Raw genomic sequence first — 18,749 nt, forward strand, 5'->3', positions numbered from 1 at the left:
TACATCCTTTGTTTCATGCCCCTAAGTTTTACCCTCGACTTATCCATGGGTCCTATCAAAATCCATAATTTTGGCCCCCAAACCTGCCCTCGACTTATACACGAGGTCAACTTATAGTCAGGAATATATGGTAGTTTATGTCAGTGTCATGCGCTAATTCCCTATATCTTGCCTGAATCTTTAATGGTTTATTTCTGCCGGCTGACCGTGGGGTCTGAGTTTTTTTTGGGGGGGGGCATGTAGAACAAGTGGATTTCTGTATCCACTTTTTTTTATCCTATCGATAATTGTATGCACTTCTACCATGACCCCCTCCTCACTCGCTTTATTTTTCTAAGCTAAGAAGCCTCAAATGTCTGTAGCCATTTTTCATCAGAAAGTTGCCCCATCCACTTGAGAGTCTTAATTGCCCTTTTTGTCAGCAGTTACACATGACTCTGTGCTCCAGGGTTGGAAATAGCTTGCCTCTGAATACCAGTTGTGGGAAAGGGCTTGTTGCAGGTTGGGCCACAGTGATACATGGGAGGCTGGACTAAAGGTCTGGTCCAGCATGGCTCTTCATAGGTTATGAGTAAGCATAGGATTGTGCTATTCAGTATGTTAAATGCTTCAATAACATATTAATTGCTTGATATTTCCTGCATTTTAACCACAACAGAAATATCTCTCAGGCATAGTTTGATTGAATCTGATATAGTCAGGTATCTGTTTTATTAAGGACTTTTATAAAGGTGCTAAGAGAACATTGTGTTAGTTTTATTTTCAAATGACAAGATGACATTTAGCAGTTCCGTTTTCACGTATCAGACAGCCTTTAGGAGTTGATTTTCCTCTGTGTCGATTCCCTGTCTCCCCTCTCTGCATTTTGAGTGCAACTTAAACTTCTCTATAGGGAAACTCTCTCAGGATTGCCAGAATTGTGTCCAGGGCATCAGACAAAGCAACTAAAAGCTTCCACAAGATGCAGCAAATACAATCGAAATCTCATTAGATACCTCTAGTGTTAGTATTTGTTGGAGTTTGCCGTTTTTCCATGTGGCTTTTTTGGATGCAAGGGTGCTGGTTGAGAGCACTGCAGGGGTCAGTTTGCAGCCTCCACATAATGGTATTTGCCTTGTCTTACACTCCTGCCCATCTTCTGTCATTACACAAGACACTACTATGAGAGACCTCTTGTCTTTTCACTCCCACCTGATGAGGAGGCTCAGGTTGTATCCACCCCAAAAGCGTCTCCAGCACTCAACACATTCACTTCTGTTGCATCTTCAGATGGAATTGAATGTATTCTTTTTCTGCAAGCAAGCAAGCATCATTTCTCTTGTTTATACAGTAGGGCCTTCCCAGTGTGTGTCTTTCCTCTCTCACACAACTTCACCAACCCAAGCTTCCTTCTGGATAAAAAGATGTAGGTTGTGTCTCTCTGTAACATCAAATGCTGTGAGTGCTGCAATCTTTGGGTGCCCCGGATGTGATGGGGATGTAGTATTTTCACATTCTCGTTGTCTCAGTCAAAGCAGCTCATATCACACCAGTCATAATAAGCTGTACTTAACAACTCAGTCTTCGTTTTTGTGGGCTGAGTAGGAAAAAATGTGATCAGCGAAAGGCATGGTTCTGTATGGCTTTGTAAAAGTTACCAGTGATGTACAGAGATAGTTGCGATTATTGTTTTGCAGTTGGTTGCTTTACATCTTTTATATTTGAACTACAACCTTAAATATGCATTTTGTTTTTAATAAATGAAATTGGAGTTTCAAGTGTAAGCTCATGTGCGCTCTCTTTCTGTTTCTTTGATTATTTTTAGGACAAAAATGTTTCTTTTCTAGCTGCAAATGGTGAAACTTGTACAATAAATTGGTTTGCTTCATTCCCTCCCTCAAAAAAGCCAGTAACAACATTTGGACATTGGAGACTTGAGAGATACCCTCATTGCAGCTTTGTTATAAGGATTTCTTTTCAGTTGCATGAAAAGGGGGTTCTGTGGTGACCACTCAGGTTGCTCTTTCAACAGTGCAATTGCATTTTCTTTTTTACAGTTACAACCAAAATAAATACTATTTTTTTGGAAGAAACTTTGCCTTGTTCTGCCTCTGTGTTTTCAGTGGAGGTGTGTCTTGCTTTAGAACCCTATAATCTCTGTAATGAACTGTATTGAAACAATGTCAAAGTGTAACTTAAAGGTAAGTTTCGAAATGTACATAGAATCATATAATGTTTAGATGACGCATGTGGACCACAATGGGAAGAAAACGGACCCAAACCATGATCTGGGGCTTAAAACTGGAGCAGAAAACATTTCAGTTTGCTCCAGTTCAATCCGGAAAGTGCAAACTATCACACCAGTGTGCAGATCGCACACCAGTGCGGAAGGTGTCAGCAGCAGGTGCCCTGGACTGGTGACCCACCAGTGACACTGGTAGCCATAATTTTTTGTCTGTTGCCTATTCAGACTGTACTGTGGTCTACAGTCATGGAAGCTGAAGTGACCCCAGGCTAGATCAAGAAAGACCAGAGTAGATGTAGGTGAACCTTTCCTCTTCTGTTCAGAAATAACGGGGAGAGCATCACATCTATTTCACTTGGGTTCTTAGCAAGAAGGTTCTGTTGCCTGATCCTGATCCCATGTGCTAACGATCAGGGAGCATAACCTCTGGGAGTTGTGAATCAATGTATCTCTTTTTAGAACACAAGCACTCTTGGCATAATGTCTTTTTTTCCTCTTTTTTTGAAAGGACAGGTTTAGCCGTGGGAAGAGCAAGTTACTAAGGTTTTCAAGAAGGCTTGGAATGTGAGGTTTTCAAGAGAAGGATGAGCAAGTGTCTGAGTCTGAAGTAAAGTATAGGATATCCAGGATTGGCTATTACAGACAATGGTGGGCATCCTGTTTGTCAAATACACAAGTGTAAGTCCGTTTTATGCCTACATATATCTCTTTTTTGGTTCTTGCAGAGGCAACAGCGACGTAGCCAAGGCTCCCAGGTGGACTCAGCCTTCCATCCTTTCGTAGGTTGGTCAAATGAGTCCTAGCTTGTTGGGGGCAATTGGCTTACAGATTGTAAACCACTTAGGGAGTGCTGAGTTCACTGATAAACGTATAGAAATGTAAATGCTAAATGTTAAGAGAGGCCTTTTTAAAAAAGGATGTGGCTGGGAAATTATTTTTGCTCCCTTCCTGTTGTTTAAGAAGGCCTCTCCTGGGCCTAAAATGGCTCAAGAATAGAAAAAAGCATGGTGAAAATGCTCTCCCGCAGCTTTAGGAGGGCATTTGCCCATAACCTGGGAGGAAAATGTTTGTGGGAGGTGCAGCCCTATATATGCTCCTGGGGGACTAATGCAGTCCTCTAGCTTTCAGTGGTTGCCCACCCCTGAGCTAAAGGAAAAACATAGAATCATAGAGTTGAAAGAGACCGCAAGGGCTATCCAGTCCAACCCCATTCTGCCATGCAGGAAATCTCAATCAAAGCATCCCCGACAGATGGCCATCCAGCCCCTGCTTAAAGACCTCCAAGGAGGGAGATTCCACCACTCTCCAAGGGAACATGTTCCACTGTTGAACAGCCCTTACTGTCGGGACGTTCCTCCTAATGCTGAGGTGGAATCTCCTTTCCTGGAACTTGCATCCATTGTTTCGGGTGCTGTTCTCTGGAGCAACAGAAAACAAGCTTGCTCCCTCCTCAATATGACATCCCTTCAAATGTTTAAACAGGGCTATCATATCACCTCTTAATCTTCTTTTCTCCAGGCTAAACATCCCCACCTCCCTAAGTCTTTCCTCATAGGACATGATTTCCAGACCCTTCACCATTTTAGTCGCCCTCCTTTGGACACACTCCCAGTGTAACATCCCTTCAAACTGAGGAGGGAGCAAGCTTGTTTTCTTCTGCTCCAGAGACTGCTGTTTCCCCTCGCTCTTCACATACCAGAAAATGGCCAAGTTCAGGGAGCCTTGCCCCCCCCAAAAAAAACAAAACACATTTCCTTCAACAAACAGCCAACCAAAATGACACCATCAACGCAGCTGATAAAAAATCCGACACAAATGAAGTGTTCATCAAACTTTATTTTATCCATTCTTTAATTTGTAGCCACAAAATGTCGAGGCATAGTCTTGTTCCTGTCCCTTTCAAATCATCATGAAGGCATACTTGATTCCCCCTCCAAAAAAAACCCTTATTTTTTTAACTTTAAAAGCAATAAATATGCCCATTTGGTATTCCAAATAGTTTAAATATATTAAGATAACTATTTTGTCTCTAAAATCAACAAAGGAAATAACTGTTTATAGTCTCCCCGTCTTTTAGGGTGACACTTTATACGTACAACAAATAACAAATATTGAATAAATATACAAAATATATTGAATAGATATATAAATATAAGAATAAACTTTAAATAGACTATAAAAATAGATAGACATATCAACTTGTATTGATAAAAATACTTTTTAAATAGAATAAATATCTCTTTTTAATAGCTATAAAAACGATAGCAGTCCTAGAGCTGTCTACTTGGTATATCCAATGCAAATCTTGCTATGAATAAATCCCAGAAACTTACTCCTAGGTAGGAGTGTCATGCTCATATAAATGCCCTGCTTTTAACAGCATTTGCACACCTGTGTGTAAAACCAAATATTTAACTTAAGCTTTTGGTGCAAGCTGCTCTATGCATTCCTTATAGTCTTTGAAAGCATTGTAAAACGTCATTTTCCTTATGAATTGGTCAGGATCTAAGGAGTAATTGGAAAAAGAGGGGGCTGTGCAGTTGCAGTCTCGAACTTCCAATATCAGTGAGATGGTGCTCAACAAACGTTCTTTGTCTAACTTTGACATAAGATCATCATTCATTGAGTTGTTAAAGGCTTTGAATACTCCTTCAAAAGGTCGGAGGGTGTCACAGATTTGAGATTGGTTGCACACTTTCAAAATCCTGCAGTTGGGTAATCCTGGGAAGTTACTCGTTGTCACCTGCAAACCATCTGTGTTAATGCCTGTGGCCTTTGCCTGTACAATGGGAAAGACGGCATCAGCTTGTTAATACAAATACAGAGATTAGAGAGAGAGAGAAATGTTACAATATGAAGAGATTTGTATAAAGAGTCCAATCAAGAGACTATCCGAGAGACTCGCTGCTTTCTTCCAACAAAGACCTCCTACCAGGTCTTAGGGGAAGGGGGAGCAATATCAGGGCAAAAACACTGCCTTGAAAAGTATATGTATCCCTGTTATCCTCATTACTTAGACTTAATAGTAACTGTGCATGATGCTTAAAGTATCATGCTCAATTACTTCCTCAGCGGCTGCCCCTTGTAATGTTGACCTTGCAACCTATGACACGACAGGGGCTCATCCTTCAGTCTCCCATTTCAGGCCTAGGATAGTCCTGACCTGGCAACTACAATTGAGGGCAGAGACACATTGGATTTTTCAGAGGAGACCAGGGTAATATTTTCAAATGGAGAACAACGTTGTGTTGTTTTTTCACTATATCACCTGTTTTGTTCCCAGCAGGCCCAGGACCTTTGAGGAGAGGGTTTGTGCACCAGTCAGCTAGATTCAATAATCACCAGACCTTTCCTTGCATAGCAGTTTAAGTCCACATGTGGCCTGCCTGACTCCCAACATTGTAACATCCTCTGTTCATTTTCCTCCCTTGGCATGTTTTTTCAAACAGCTTGGCCCAGTGGAGAAACCTGTGGTTTTGAAAACTTGCACAGAGATTTTTTTTTCTCCCCCTGCCTTTTTGGTTAGCCTCATGAAGGTATTAAGCACACCATAGACTTTGGAATCGGCATGTGAACGCAGAGGCTGCCACTGGCACTCATCTGGAGGAGACTAAATGGGCACAGAGCTCTCTGTGAGCTCCTCTTTGTTTGCTTGTTCAATTGATATCCCATCTTTCTCCCAAGATGGAACAGCTTTTCTTTCTGGCCACTGGCTCCATTGCTGGGGAGTGGAATGCCCATTTTCTGTAACAGGAGGGAGCAAGTTAAAAAGGACGTTGAGAAACTGGAGCCATGTGTCCAAATGAGGGCGACTAAAATGGTGAAGGGTCTGGAAACCATGTCCCATGAGGAACGACTTAGGGAGCTGGGGATGTTTAGCCTGGAGAAAAGATTAAGAGGTGATATGATAGCCCTGTTTAAATATTTGAAGGGGTGTCATATTGAGGAGGGAGCAAACTTGTTTTGTGCTGCTCCAGAGAACAGGACCGGAACAATGGATGCAAGCTCCAGGAAAAGAGATTCCACCTCAACATTAGGAGGAACTTCCTGACAGTAAGGGCTGTCCGACAGTGGAACACACTCCCTCGGAGTGTAATGGAATCTCCCTCCTTGGAGGTCTTTAAGCAGAGGCTGGATGGCCAGGGGATGTTTTGATTTGGATTTCCTGCATGGCAGGGGGTTGGACTGGATGGCCCTTGTGGTCTCTTCCAACTCTATGATTCCTTTTGAGCAGGTGGAGCACCATCCACCTAACCTCTAACACTCTTCCCAACCAGCAGGCAGCTATAATGGTTATTTATTGAGACTTTACCAGGGCAGAGCCTAGGTAGCAAGCTAGTTGTAGCTGGCACCATCTTTTGGGATGACCACTTTGTTTCACTGCTGATGACCCTAACGTTTCCACCACCAGTGCCAGTGGGCATCGGCTGCTTCTGCTTCTGGCATGTCTATCTTGGGCATTTTCTTTCTTGGCAATACCACCAGGCAGCAGCAGCACTAGAGAAGGGGCAGCTTGAACAAGCAAAGAAGCCCCCACATCTGGGCTGAGAAAGAACATGCTTCTTCATCCGCCACCTGTTTCCCCAGGACTAGGGCTCAAACAAGAAGCACTGTGGGCCAAACCTCTGAAAACTTTGGCTCGTGAGTCTGAGAAACCTACCCCTCCCAAAGGTAACTTTCCTAAGTTCTTCCAAGGATTGCTGGGTAATGAGGGGGGATGCCAGGAGGTGTATTTCTAGCAGAGAAGACAAAATGAAGAGATTGATTCCCCCCCCCCAAAAAAAAATAAGAATTCAGTACCCCTCCAATATGAAATTTTCCTACAGTTCCCAAATTTCTAGCATAGTTGTAACTTTAAATTGCAGTTGAGCATTTAAGCATTCGAAGAAAATGGGTGGGCAAAGTTACCAATGGATTGTAAATACAGCAAATAGAACAGACTTAGGTGTGAATAGTTTTGCAGTGCTGGAATTTTATTTGCATGGCGGGGGGGAGTAAAGCCCTTCTTTGTTCCCCAGCTTCTCAAGGATTGTTCCATCCAACAGCAAGAAATGAATGTTCGATATGAAAAGCAATGCAATGGAGTTTGGCGGGATGTTGATCAAGAAACCAACCGCCACCCCTTCCCTCTCAAATTCAAAGCCCCATTGCTCCATGCGTTATGAGATTTCATTGCAACTGAAATGACAGACCATGGACTTTTGCAAACGGTCCTAACCTGAAATGCATTGGGCCTCATGAAATGTACGATGCAGAGTTTGCCTTTGCCAAGCTCTGAGGCTGAGAGAATGTGACTTGCCCAAGGTCACTGAGTGGGTTTTTATGTTTGAGCAAGGATTTGAACCCTGATCCAGCACTCACCAAAACAGAAAAGACAAAGTTCAGTATACTTACATAGCCATCGAAAAGTATTGTTCCGTGCTTTTCTAACTCATTGATGCACTTTAGTAGAGAGTGGTTATACTTGAAGCATGGAGCAGAGAAAGCTGTGATGATGCAGAGGACAAAGACCAAGCCAGAGATTTCTGTTTGGAAAACAACAAGTTAAATCAATATGATGGTTCATTGTAGACAAAGATCCAGAGGTTAGCAGGACTTTTCTATCGCTCTGTGTATGTTACGTGGCTGGCTTTACTTATACTGAGCTATGTAGCAGAGCTGCAAAGAAACCCTGTTAGTATATTGTGAAGATGTGTCGTGGGACACCGGCAAGAGTGTCGTGATGTGCGTCAACCCACATCTGGGCTGAGAAAGAACATGCCACTTTGCCCTGCCACCTGTTTCCTGATGCACAATGAGACCGATGATCATCACTTATGATGCACATTGGTCCCATTGTGCTTTGGTCACCCCTGCGTAGTAACATAACAGCACCCCTGGTAAAGGCATTACAGAGCTTTCCAGTTCTAATTCCCGCAGAGGTAAATCCCCTTATGAAGATGTACTGTATGTCCCCAACAGGATTCTGCCCATCATTAAGACTTGGGAGGTTTTCCTTTTTCATGTTCCGTGTCAATGGTTTTTCAAACTGTTTTGAAGCAGAAGGGAAGTGCCTTCGGACGTTGTGGGACACCCTCCCAAAGCACGTTGTCCACCACGCCTGACCCTCCCTTCCAATGTGTAACACTATAAAAGTGATGGGTGTGTGGTAGGCAGTGCATGCAATCCCATGCTAGATTTGGGGAGCAGGGGGGGGGGATAGTAAAACAAGCAACTTTTCCAAGCTTTGTCTAGAAGAGAAATAGGGAACAATTTGGGCCCCAGATGCTGAAGAACATCAGCTCCTGACGTACTTTGCTATTGAGCAAGCTGGCTAGGTTTAATAGGCACTGGAATTCTACAGCTAGGGATTAAAGAAATTAGACTTTGTGAGGACTTCTGCCCTCTATTTCCTTCTGCGATTAAGTGAAGAGCCTGCATTTGTGGCAAAACCTGGTTCCAATGTCTGGATGTGCTGCTGTGGTCATGGAGTAACAACAGTCTAAATCCATACCATCAGCTTGCTTCCCCATATCCCCTTATGGTTAGCATATAATACAATATGGCCAAAATCCTCTTGGTACTTGGGAGCAGCCACTGAGAAGGCCCTATCGTGTAAGTGAATCCAGTTAATTCAGTGACTATACACTGGATTAATAGGATTTAGGCTGATACAATAGAAAATATAATTTAAAATAATATATAATAAAATATACCATTAATAAATGCTATCCTATCATGCAATATACTTACTTTTAACAGCCAGCATGGTTACCGGAGTTGTAAAAGTAGCAGTCGTCAGCTGTCCTTTGCCTGTTGGGCTGCTTTGTCTTCATTGTGGATCTTGGAACTGTATTTATACGGTCTTCACTCTTCGATCATATCTCTCCTGCCCTGTTACGTGGCCTTTGAATGGGTTCTTCCCTTGTGCGGCAAATGCGCACATGGGATGTGGTACTGATTTTGATCAATTTCCTCTAATCACAGATTTCTCTTGCTCACTCTGCCATTGGTTCAAGGTGATGCTTATCAGTTGAACTAGAAGAGCCCTTCTTTGAATTCAGCTGGCAGCTGGACCTCCCATCTGACCTCTGGCCTGGCCGTGTGTCTGAACATATTCGTGCCCTCATGCCCTCTCAGATGCAGCCCTCTCCTCACAGCCTACTGAACCATTTGAAAAGCTAGAACCACTCTTCTTGCTCATTAATCTTGGGATCTGTAGTTTGTGAGTAGTATGAACCCCCTCTGGCACAATCTCAAACTGAATGCTGACATTTTGCCTTCAACCAAAAAATGGCCAACTGCTTCCTTAGGGGAATTCATGTGGGCATAAGACAGCCACAGAATGCCAGCCTAAATCTACCATGGGTGACGCCATGTTCTTGTGGAGATGAAGAAGAGCTCAGAACTTTACAAAAGAGAGTCAGTGTGTCGATTCAGTGTTCTCAGCAGTAACACTGTGCCTTCATTCAGAATGTGGCTTGTGCATTTAAAAAGTAATAATGTGGTCGAGAATCCTCTATCATGGTCTAAGAATTCAGAGACATAGCAGTGTTAGTTTGGAATATCAGTATGTGGAGGGATCTTGTAGCACCTTGGGGACTGCGAAAGAAGGTGTAGCATAAGCTTTCATAAACCTGGTCAACTTCCTCAGATGCATGCACGGGCAGCACTGCACTCCATGCATCTGAGGATGCAGGGCTAAGTCTACGAAAGTTTATGCTACAGCTTCTTTCACAGTTAGTCTCAAAAGTGCTATGAGATCCCTTTGCATCGCTGTCTCGCTTTATGTATATTAACTATGTAGCAGAAGCACTGCATAACAGGCCCTACTGATGTGCATGCTGGTGTCCTGAAACACAACAGCACTGATGCACATTAGGATATTATGCATCTGTCACTTTTCTGGCTCCCCTACCTGATAACCTAACAGCAGCCCTTTTCTGGATATGGACATTATGGAACCGCCTGGTTCTAAGTCCCACAGATCTAAGTCCACCTGCAAAGACCTAAATCCCCAACATGATTCCAGCCTAAATTTTTAAAATTTAATTCATTTAGTCAGGAATTCAGGTTTGCAGTTACGGATTTGTAATCTGGAGTACCAGCTCTGTACCTGATTTGTATTCATAAAGCTTATGTATTCATGATGGTGGCACTATTGGCATGATTGTAGAAGTCTGCTGTGCCCTGATGAGGAGAACAGACCCCCATTGCTTGTAGAAAGGCAGAATTGGAAGGGGCAAGTGAAGAAATAAATAAGTATACTTCACTGAGTAGCTGATCTGGGATCTTGACTATGATTTTTTTTTACCCCCCATTTTTAATTCAGGTCTTTTTTTCATTGCCAAGGGGGCATGAAGCACACATACTCCGCTGATTTGTATCAGTTTCTTTTCTGATTGAATCGGTGACATGGCAGGGATGTGTGAGTAGGGATGGCACCTTAGAGCCCAGAAGGGTTGGTCATGCAGGAAATTACTTAGCACCGTTCCGATTTGCTCTGTGGGTTTCTGGGTTCCTTCTCCTCCAACAAGAAAGAGTGGAGAGAAGGTGGTACCACTTTTCCCTCAAGCGATAAGCACCTGAATGTATCACCCTTTCACTCCTATAAATCCAAAATCCCCTTTTTTCCAGTCATTGGCTTCCTTCCTCCACCTTCACAAAATCACTTCTGAAGAAGGACTATTTTCCCCTTCTGCGTTGGAGGAAGATAAGATCGAAAGGCCCAGAAAGAATTCAAAAGTAGAAGGAGGAGAAAGGGAGATTTGATTTTTACACCCACAAGTGATGAAACCACACTGCAGGAAAAGGTGGCCTGGCTTTCACACTGTGTCACGCAGCTGCCTCTTTTCACCTTTGACAGGAGTCTGGTTGAGATGCACAACCACACCACACACCATGCCGAAGCGACTTGGGAAGCCCTTGATCGGCCAATCTGGGGCTGCATCTGCACTGCAGAATTAATGCAGTTTGACACTGCTTTAACTGCCATGGCTCGCTGCTATGGAAACTAGGGATTTGACATTTTGTGGGACATTTAGCCTTCTCTGTTGGAAAGCTCTGGGGCCACAACAAACCACAGACCCCAGGGTTCCATAGGATGGAGCCATGGCAGATAAAGCGGTGTCAAACTGCATTAATTCTGCATCGTGGCAGCAGCTCAGGTGACAAAAAAGGATGGCATCTCTTTTGCTTGTTTTTATTTCTCATAATTGGAATTGTGTGTGTGTGTGTGTGCGCTTGTATATGCCTTCAAGTCCCCTGTTGACTTATGGCAACGCCATTAATTTCACAGGGTTTTCTTGGCCAAGGAATCCTGAGAGGTGATTTTGCCAGTTCCTTTCTTTGAAACAGAGCCCACAGCTTCTGGGGTTCTCCCTTGGATAGCCCTTCTCCCATCCAAGGGCTATCCAGGGCTGACCCTGCTTAGCTTTCAAAAACGGACAGAATCTGGTAGTGTATCTCCCTCTAAATACTGGGGTGCAACTCCCGTCATGCCTCACTCTCATCAGTGTTGGCTTGGGCAGATGAGTGGAAGCTGGGGTTTTCACTTTGTGCTTTTAAGAGAATTGTTTATTTAATTTTTTAAAACTTTGGTATAATCTGATTTTAGCTATACATTGTTTTAATTCGTTACAAGCTGCCTTAGAGCCAGCATGATGCAGTGGTTTGAGTTCTGGATGACCGCTCTGGAGACCGGAGTTCAAATTCCCGCCCAGCCATGGAAACTGACTGGGTGACTTTAGGCAAGTCCCACTCTCTCAGCCTCAGAGGAAGCCAAAGGCAAAAACCCCTCTGAATAAATCATTCCAAGAAAACCCCATGATAGGGTCACCCGAAGATTGCCGTAAGTCGGAAATGACACAATGGCACACAACAACAACAAGCCACAATGAATGATTTACAGAAAATCTGAGCCATGGGCTGAGATTTGTAAAAGGCAATGGGGGGGAACCCCCCAGAAAGAATTACTTTGCAGAAATCTGGTATCTGTTCATGATCTGTCTTCCACATGCAGTTTGAAACCTCCACTTTGATTCCTTCCCCCACATCTGTTACTTTGAGGAAATTATTTCAAATGATTTGTGTGTGTGTGTGTTAATCTTGCCCCATGATCAGATTCTTTCCATTTGTTGCAAATGCTTAGTACGGCAACTTTCTCAGTGATGGGTTTGTCGCACGGTTTTATTATTAACTTGGGGAGGGGAGAGCAATGCCTCCTGCCTGCCTGCCTGCCTGACATGACTGCGGCCCTCTGGTCCTCCATCCAGAAGCAGGGCAGTGTGTGTCTACATGTGTGCAGGATTACAGCTTTCAGACACTTTGAAATGTGACCCCTTTGGAGAAGAAAGGCAACCTGGTGCACACATCTGATGCTGATGCTGTGTGTCTTCTGGCGTTGCCTAGCAACCAAGCCAGTCTCCCAGCAACCGAGGACGCACTCAGCTGGTACCCAAGGCGTCCCTTTGGCCAGTGGAAAGGAGAGGCATGGGTTTCAGGCAGGGCTGTTGTGTGCCTTGAACTGCCAAGGCGGAGCCATGGAAGGACTGAGCGTCTCGGCTGCCTTTCGGGAGCACCTTCGCAGGCTGTGCCTGAACCGCTTTCCCTGCGGGATCGGCAGCTGGGTAAGGAAGAGGTGCATCGACGCCTCCTCATCTCTTTCCCTCCACATTGCCCAGTTCCACTGGCATCATGGGATTTGCAATTTAGGGGGGCCTATTGAGAAATCTCAGTCCGCTCCAGCGCTTCAGCAAACCAGAAATCCCAAGACTCTGCTGGCACTTAAAAGTTGAATCAAAACACTTTTGTTAGTAGGGTTGGCAGGCCTCAGGGCCTGACTGCTCTTTTCCAGTTGTCAGAGCAAAGGGGAGGAATCTCAGGGCAAGAGCAATAATAATAATAATAATATGCTTTATTTTTATACCGCTTTTCCGAGGTGATCAAAGCGGTTCACAAAATCGTTTAAAACACATCATAAAAACAACCTTACAAAAAACAATAAACATTGAACAACATGCAATAAAGGCAAGCAAGATGGTGGTCAGGAGGAGGGCTTGTCTTCTTAGCAGGCAGAGGCCTGTTGTTGCTGGCCTGCTTCTCTCCCCCTCAAGATGGCGGTCGGGAGGAGGGCTTGGAAGGTCTTGATGCTTAACACATCGCCCCTAAGGACATTACCTGGGCCTGACTCCTGTGACATCATAAGAAATCACACATCAGTCCCAGGTTTTGTCCTTGAAATCTCAAAACTTGAGACATGAGTTGCTATTCCAGACATAGCGCATCACCATCAGGAGGTAAACCCAAGGATCTTTAACACGACACAGTGGCAGCGCTATAGTTCCACTCCAATTGCCACACTTACAGTGTAGAGAAGCCTGGAACTAACAGTTTAGGGAGGAGTATGTAGAATTCTTAGCCAAAAAACTGGTGCACAGATTTCCTCCTACAAAACACATGGATGTTGGTGTCTAGCGCACAACTCATGTGCAGTGGTGCCACCGGCAAAAAGGTATTGTGGGAAGAATAGCCCATTCAGAGGGCTAGAGCTCTCTCATCCATTTTAAGGGACTCCCTCTCTTTCCCAGTGCTTTACCCATTTGAATGCAAACTACTTTTGCACTTTGAGCTCAGTTTGCAGCAATTGAAATAAGATGAGAACAAAGTGGGAATGTGGGAGGGTGAGAGAGAAACTGGGACATTTTAAAAGCAGCTGAAAAGATGGGACAGAAGAGAAGATTTATAGGGCTGCCCCTGCCAAAAAGTTTCTTTTCTTGTTTATAGCAATTTATAGTAACAGAAGATAAAATAAAAAGACCACTTTGCTGCCTCCCAAAAATAACACCCGTGAGAGGCACATGGTGCTTCCTGCTACCCTAATATGGGTTTTCTTTCCGTAGCGTATTTTAAACGGACGCTCATTTCCTAGTCTTCTCAGAATTGAGCTCAGACTTCACATCTTTCAGAAATCAACATCACCATCCTTTTCTTATTTTTCCAAAAAACGAACAACTCAATCCTTCATCTACATTTTGGTTTAGTTGGCGCAAAGCCCAGACAGAAACTTCAAGCCTATTTATTTAATGTTTTCCTAACTGATAACCCAAAAGACACCTTTTAGACTGACGGTTCTTGCACATTTTAGCTCTTGACTTCAATATACAGTGCCTGAGGTAACAGAATTGCCATCATTATTAACAAAACTGCCATTACAAGCTGACGTGGATGGGGTTTCTATCCTAAGAGGTGGGATGTAATAATATCCTAAGAGGTGAGATGTAATAATTTATTAAATAAATAATAAATTATTGTTTTAATAAAATAAATGTTATTAAAGCCTTTGGTTAATTTAATTTCCACAAGACAATCCTTGTTCCACTCAACTGCTTCTGGTACCAGAATTGATATATAACCATCTTGGTTAGTGGTCAAAACTAGAGACCTAACCTCTGTGAAGTCATCTCATTCCTTTTTAAATCTATCTAGTTTTGCAGCTGACACTTCATCCAGTGGCAATGAGTTCCACAGTTTTAAGTGTATGCGCTGTTGAACCAAACTGCTAAAAAATCTGACCATGATGGGAGGTGACAGCACCATTTGCTCAGTGGTGTATCTGCCACTGTGCATACTTAAAGCACACTGTCTAAATAACCATTACTTGTATCTGTTTTTATTATTAAATGGGGCTATAGTGCTGGGGAGTCAATGCTTTTGTTCTAAAGTCCCCCCACACACCTGTCTGTCTCCTACCAGCCGGCATTTTTATATTCTGCTTTCTTGTCTTTGATGCAGAACAGGTCCCGTTTCCCACCAAGGAAAGGCAAAACTTTTGGCAGCCATGCCTACATCCTGATCAAGCAGCCTTTTCGTGGTGGACTTCCACCTCCTGAGGAAGAGACGGCAGAAACACTGACTGAGTTTCTGAGGAGTCCTGGCTCACTCTGGGTTCTGCCCCCCAAATGCAACGCCGCGGACCAGCAACTCAGAGAACTAGCTGTGCAGTTTCCACAGATCATCCAAGACAGTTTCATCTTCTCCTACTTCAGATCACTTCGGATTGTCAACAAAAAAGTGAGTGGTCATGACGCCCAGGGATTAAAACCCAACAGACACATGTGCCAAGGAATCTGGGGTACACCAAGGGTAGGAAGCATGTATCCTGGGGCCATATGCCTCCTTTGGGGGGACCTGCATAGCTCTGTGTAGCTGTGTAGGATGGGCAACACCTGGCTGAATGAAACTATGTGTGAAAGGGATCTCGGAGTCCAAGTGGACCACAAGTTGAACATGAGTCAACAGCGCGACGCGGCAGCTAACAAGGCCAATGCGATTTTAGGCTGCATCAATAGAAGTATAGTGTCTAGATCAAGGGAAGTAATAGTGCCACTCTATTCTGCTCTGGTCAGGCCCCACCTGGAATATTGCGTCCAGTTCTGTGCACCACAATTTAAAAAGGATGTGGAGAAACTGGAGCATGTCCAAAGGAGAGCGACTAAAATGGTGAAAGGTCTGGAAACCATGTCCTATGAAGAAAGACTTAGGGAGCTGGGGATGTTTAACCTGGAGAAGAGAAGGTTAAGAGGTGATATGATAGCCCTGTTTAAATATTTGAAGGGATGTCATATTGAGGAGGGAGCAAGCTTGTTTTCTGCTGCTCCAGAGAACAGGACACAATGGAGCAATGGATGCAAGCTCCAGGAAAAGAGATTCCATCTAAACATTAGGAGGAACTTCCTGCCAGTAAGAGCTGTTCGACAGTGGAACACACTCCTTCCTCGGAGTGTAGTGGAGTCTCCTTCCTTAGAGGTCTTTAAACAGAGGCTGGATGGCCATCTGTCAGGGATGCTTTGATTGAGATTTCCTGCATGGCAGAATGAGGATGGACTGGATGGCCCTTGGGGTCTCTTCCAACTCTATGATTCTATGATTCTTGTCTCCCATACTCTCCAACTGTCCCTTCTTTGGCAAGGACAGTCCCAGTTACTCCTCCGCCATCCCATTTTCCAGCTGCTTTTAAAATGTCTCAGTTTTTCTCTCCTCCTCCCACTTTCCTCCTTTGTCCTCAGCTTACTTCAGTTGCTGCAAACTGACTTCAAAAGGCAAAAGTACTACATTCCACTAACTCAGCAGAGGAGAAAGGACAGAAGGGGATAGAATCTTGTTCTTCCCAAGAGGCTTAGGCAAAAGCAAACTGGTGCAGCCTCTCCTAATAGGTTTGTGAATACCACACTTTTATGTTGCTTGACCACATGTGTCCCAGTTTTCATCTGTGGAATGCTGCCTTGGTCTCTTTGGATGCTAGACAGAAGTCATTCTGTTTTGCAATAAAAGGGTGGATTGAGATTATCTTTTGGTTCCATTTGACTCCCTGAATACATGTATTGGCGTGTTTTCCCTTCTTACCAGGTGACTGAAATTGATGCTGGTTTGTTAAAGTTTCCAAACTTGGAAGAGCTCGTCCTGAGCACAAATGAGATCAGCAAAATCAATTCTGCTAACCTCCCTCGGACGCTGAAGGTAAATGAAAGGGAAAAAAGGCAACAACAAAAAAGGCAGTGGGGGGAAGGAAGCACAACAGATTGGGCTTCCACAACAGGCACCCTCCACATGCGCTGGACTATCATCCCCCTCCTGTCTCATGGAGGACAATTGGCTGAAATGTGTGTATGTGTGTATGCTTGTTTTGGTTACCCAGTGAAACACAAGTGTAAGTTGCACTGAGCCAAACTACTACCTTTTGGGACAATGCACCACAGTCCTCCGATCCAGCTGATGGTGACATAAATTGAGTTGTGAAGTTGAAGGCTTTCATGGCCGGCATCCATAGTTTTTTGTTGGTTTGGGGGGCTCTGTGGCCATGTTCTAGAAGAGTTTATTCCTGACATTTCGCTGGCATCTGTGTACACACACACACACACACACACACACACACACACTGTATATATAAAGTGGCCACACATATATATACAGTGTCCCACTCTCTACCATACCAGCATTCTCTGAAGATGCCAGCCAAATGTCAGGAATAAACTCTTCTAGAACATGGCCACAGAGCCTGAAAAACCCACAAAGAACTATAAATTGAGTTGCTCATACAGGAATATTGCACATGTGGTGGCGCATTCAAGTACACAGAGTAGTCGATGAGTGCACATTGACTCTATGTGTTGCCTTTGCACACTGCACATTGTGGTTACAGAACAGAGTGTTGGTCATGTGCATTGACCATGGACCTACACATGCTGGTATTCATAGGGGCTTCATGACATAAGTCTACTGAAGTCTACACTCCGCTGAAGCAAAAAAGGATTTGGGATCCACTGTCCTTTCCCCATTTTCTGTGGTGGACTAATTCTGGATGAGAGAAATGGCCTCTGTCTCCAATCCCTCCTGCTTGTACTCCTTCTCTTTCCCTCTGGCAGGTGCTGGAGCTTTGTGGCAATAAAATGAGCAGCTTGAAGGACTTGTGCATCAACTCACCGCCAGGACTTCAGCACCTTGGCCTAGGCCACAACCGTCAGCTCAGCTCACCTGAAGAGCGATACATCACCGCCAAAGGCTGGTAAGAACAAGTTTGGAAGGAGACAGGAGTAACGGTGGTGTAGTGCCATCAAGCTTTGTGTTTTTTTCCTTTGGGTGCACCGTTTTGTTCCTCTCCATTCTGACGTTTGTTTTCTTGGTTGCAATCAATGGGGAAAGGTCGGTGAAATCTCAGAGCAGGGCAGGGACAGTTTAGCATGAAGGAATCCCAGGACAATGGCTGCATCTGCACTCCAGGAATAATGCAGCTTGACAATGCTTTAACTGTCATGGCTCCATGCTGTGGAGTCCTGGGAGTTGTCGTTTTTTAAAAACAATATTACACTAATTAAGCATTAAGATCTTTTCCTTCTATTGCTAGCGTTCTTTCCCATGTTTTATCTCTGTTGAGTCTGGGTCTTAACCAGCTACGTTTACTGGCAGTGGCCATCTTAGCTAGTTCTGGGATAATATAAACAGACCACCATTTTGTTTTGGGAAATACTGGATTGATTTAAACAGCCTTGGAAACTGGACATGAAAAGTCCTTGTAAACACTGGGAGTTCCCTGGGAATACTTCAGAATGGGCGAAAAGTCATGGAGGGCTGCGACCGACTTCAGAAATAAGCAGAGCTCTGGTGCCTCAACAAACTACAATTCCCCAAATTCCATAGCTTTGAGCCATGGCAATTAACATCAAACCAGATTATTTATGCAGTGTGGACGCAGCCCTGGTCTCCAAAATAAAATTGGAAAGGGCAGGCACAAAACCAGGGACTTTGTGGTTTTACCAGTCAGTGTAGATGGGCCCATAGAGTGGCTATCCCATGCATGGATTCCCCTAGAATCATAGAGTTGGAAGAGACCGCAAGGGCCATCCAGTCCAACCTCATGCCATGCAGGAAATCACAATCAAAACATCCCCGGCAGATGGCCATCCAGCCTCCGTTTGAAGACCTCCAGGGAGGGAGACACCACTACACTCCGAGGGAGTGTGTTCCACTGTCGGACAGCCCTTACTGTCAG

At 44.2% G+C, this 18,749-nt stretch overlaps 1 protein-coding gene across 1 annotated transcript in view; it reads left to right on the top strand.

Moving 5' to 3' along the window:
- The window catches only part of LRRC43 (leucine rich repeat containing 43), a 34,618-nt gene continuing 15,869 nt past the window's right edge, over positions 1 to 18,749 (top strand). The window contains 7 exon segments of the mRNA XM_042441880.1: positions 1 to 2,180; positions 2,738 to 2,902; positions 6,636 to 6,895; positions 12,614 to 12,831; positions 14,996 to 15,274; positions 16,610 to 16,720; positions 17,626 to 17,765. Coding sequence (XP_042297814.1) covers positions 6,781 to 6,895; positions 12,614 to 12,831; positions 14,996 to 15,274; positions 16,610 to 16,720; positions 17,626 to 17,765 — 863 coding nt within the window. The 5' untranslated portion in view covers positions 1 to 2,180; positions 2,738 to 2,902; positions 6,636 to 6,780.

Source organism: Sceloporus undulatus, chromosome 10 (assembly GCF_019175285.1).
Source record: "Sceloporus undulatus isolate JIND9_A2432 ecotype Alabama chromosome 10, SceUnd_v1.1, whole genome shotgun sequence".
NCBI lineage: Eukaryota > Metazoa > Chordata > Lepidosauria > Squamata > Phrynosomatidae > Sceloporus > Sceloporus undulatus.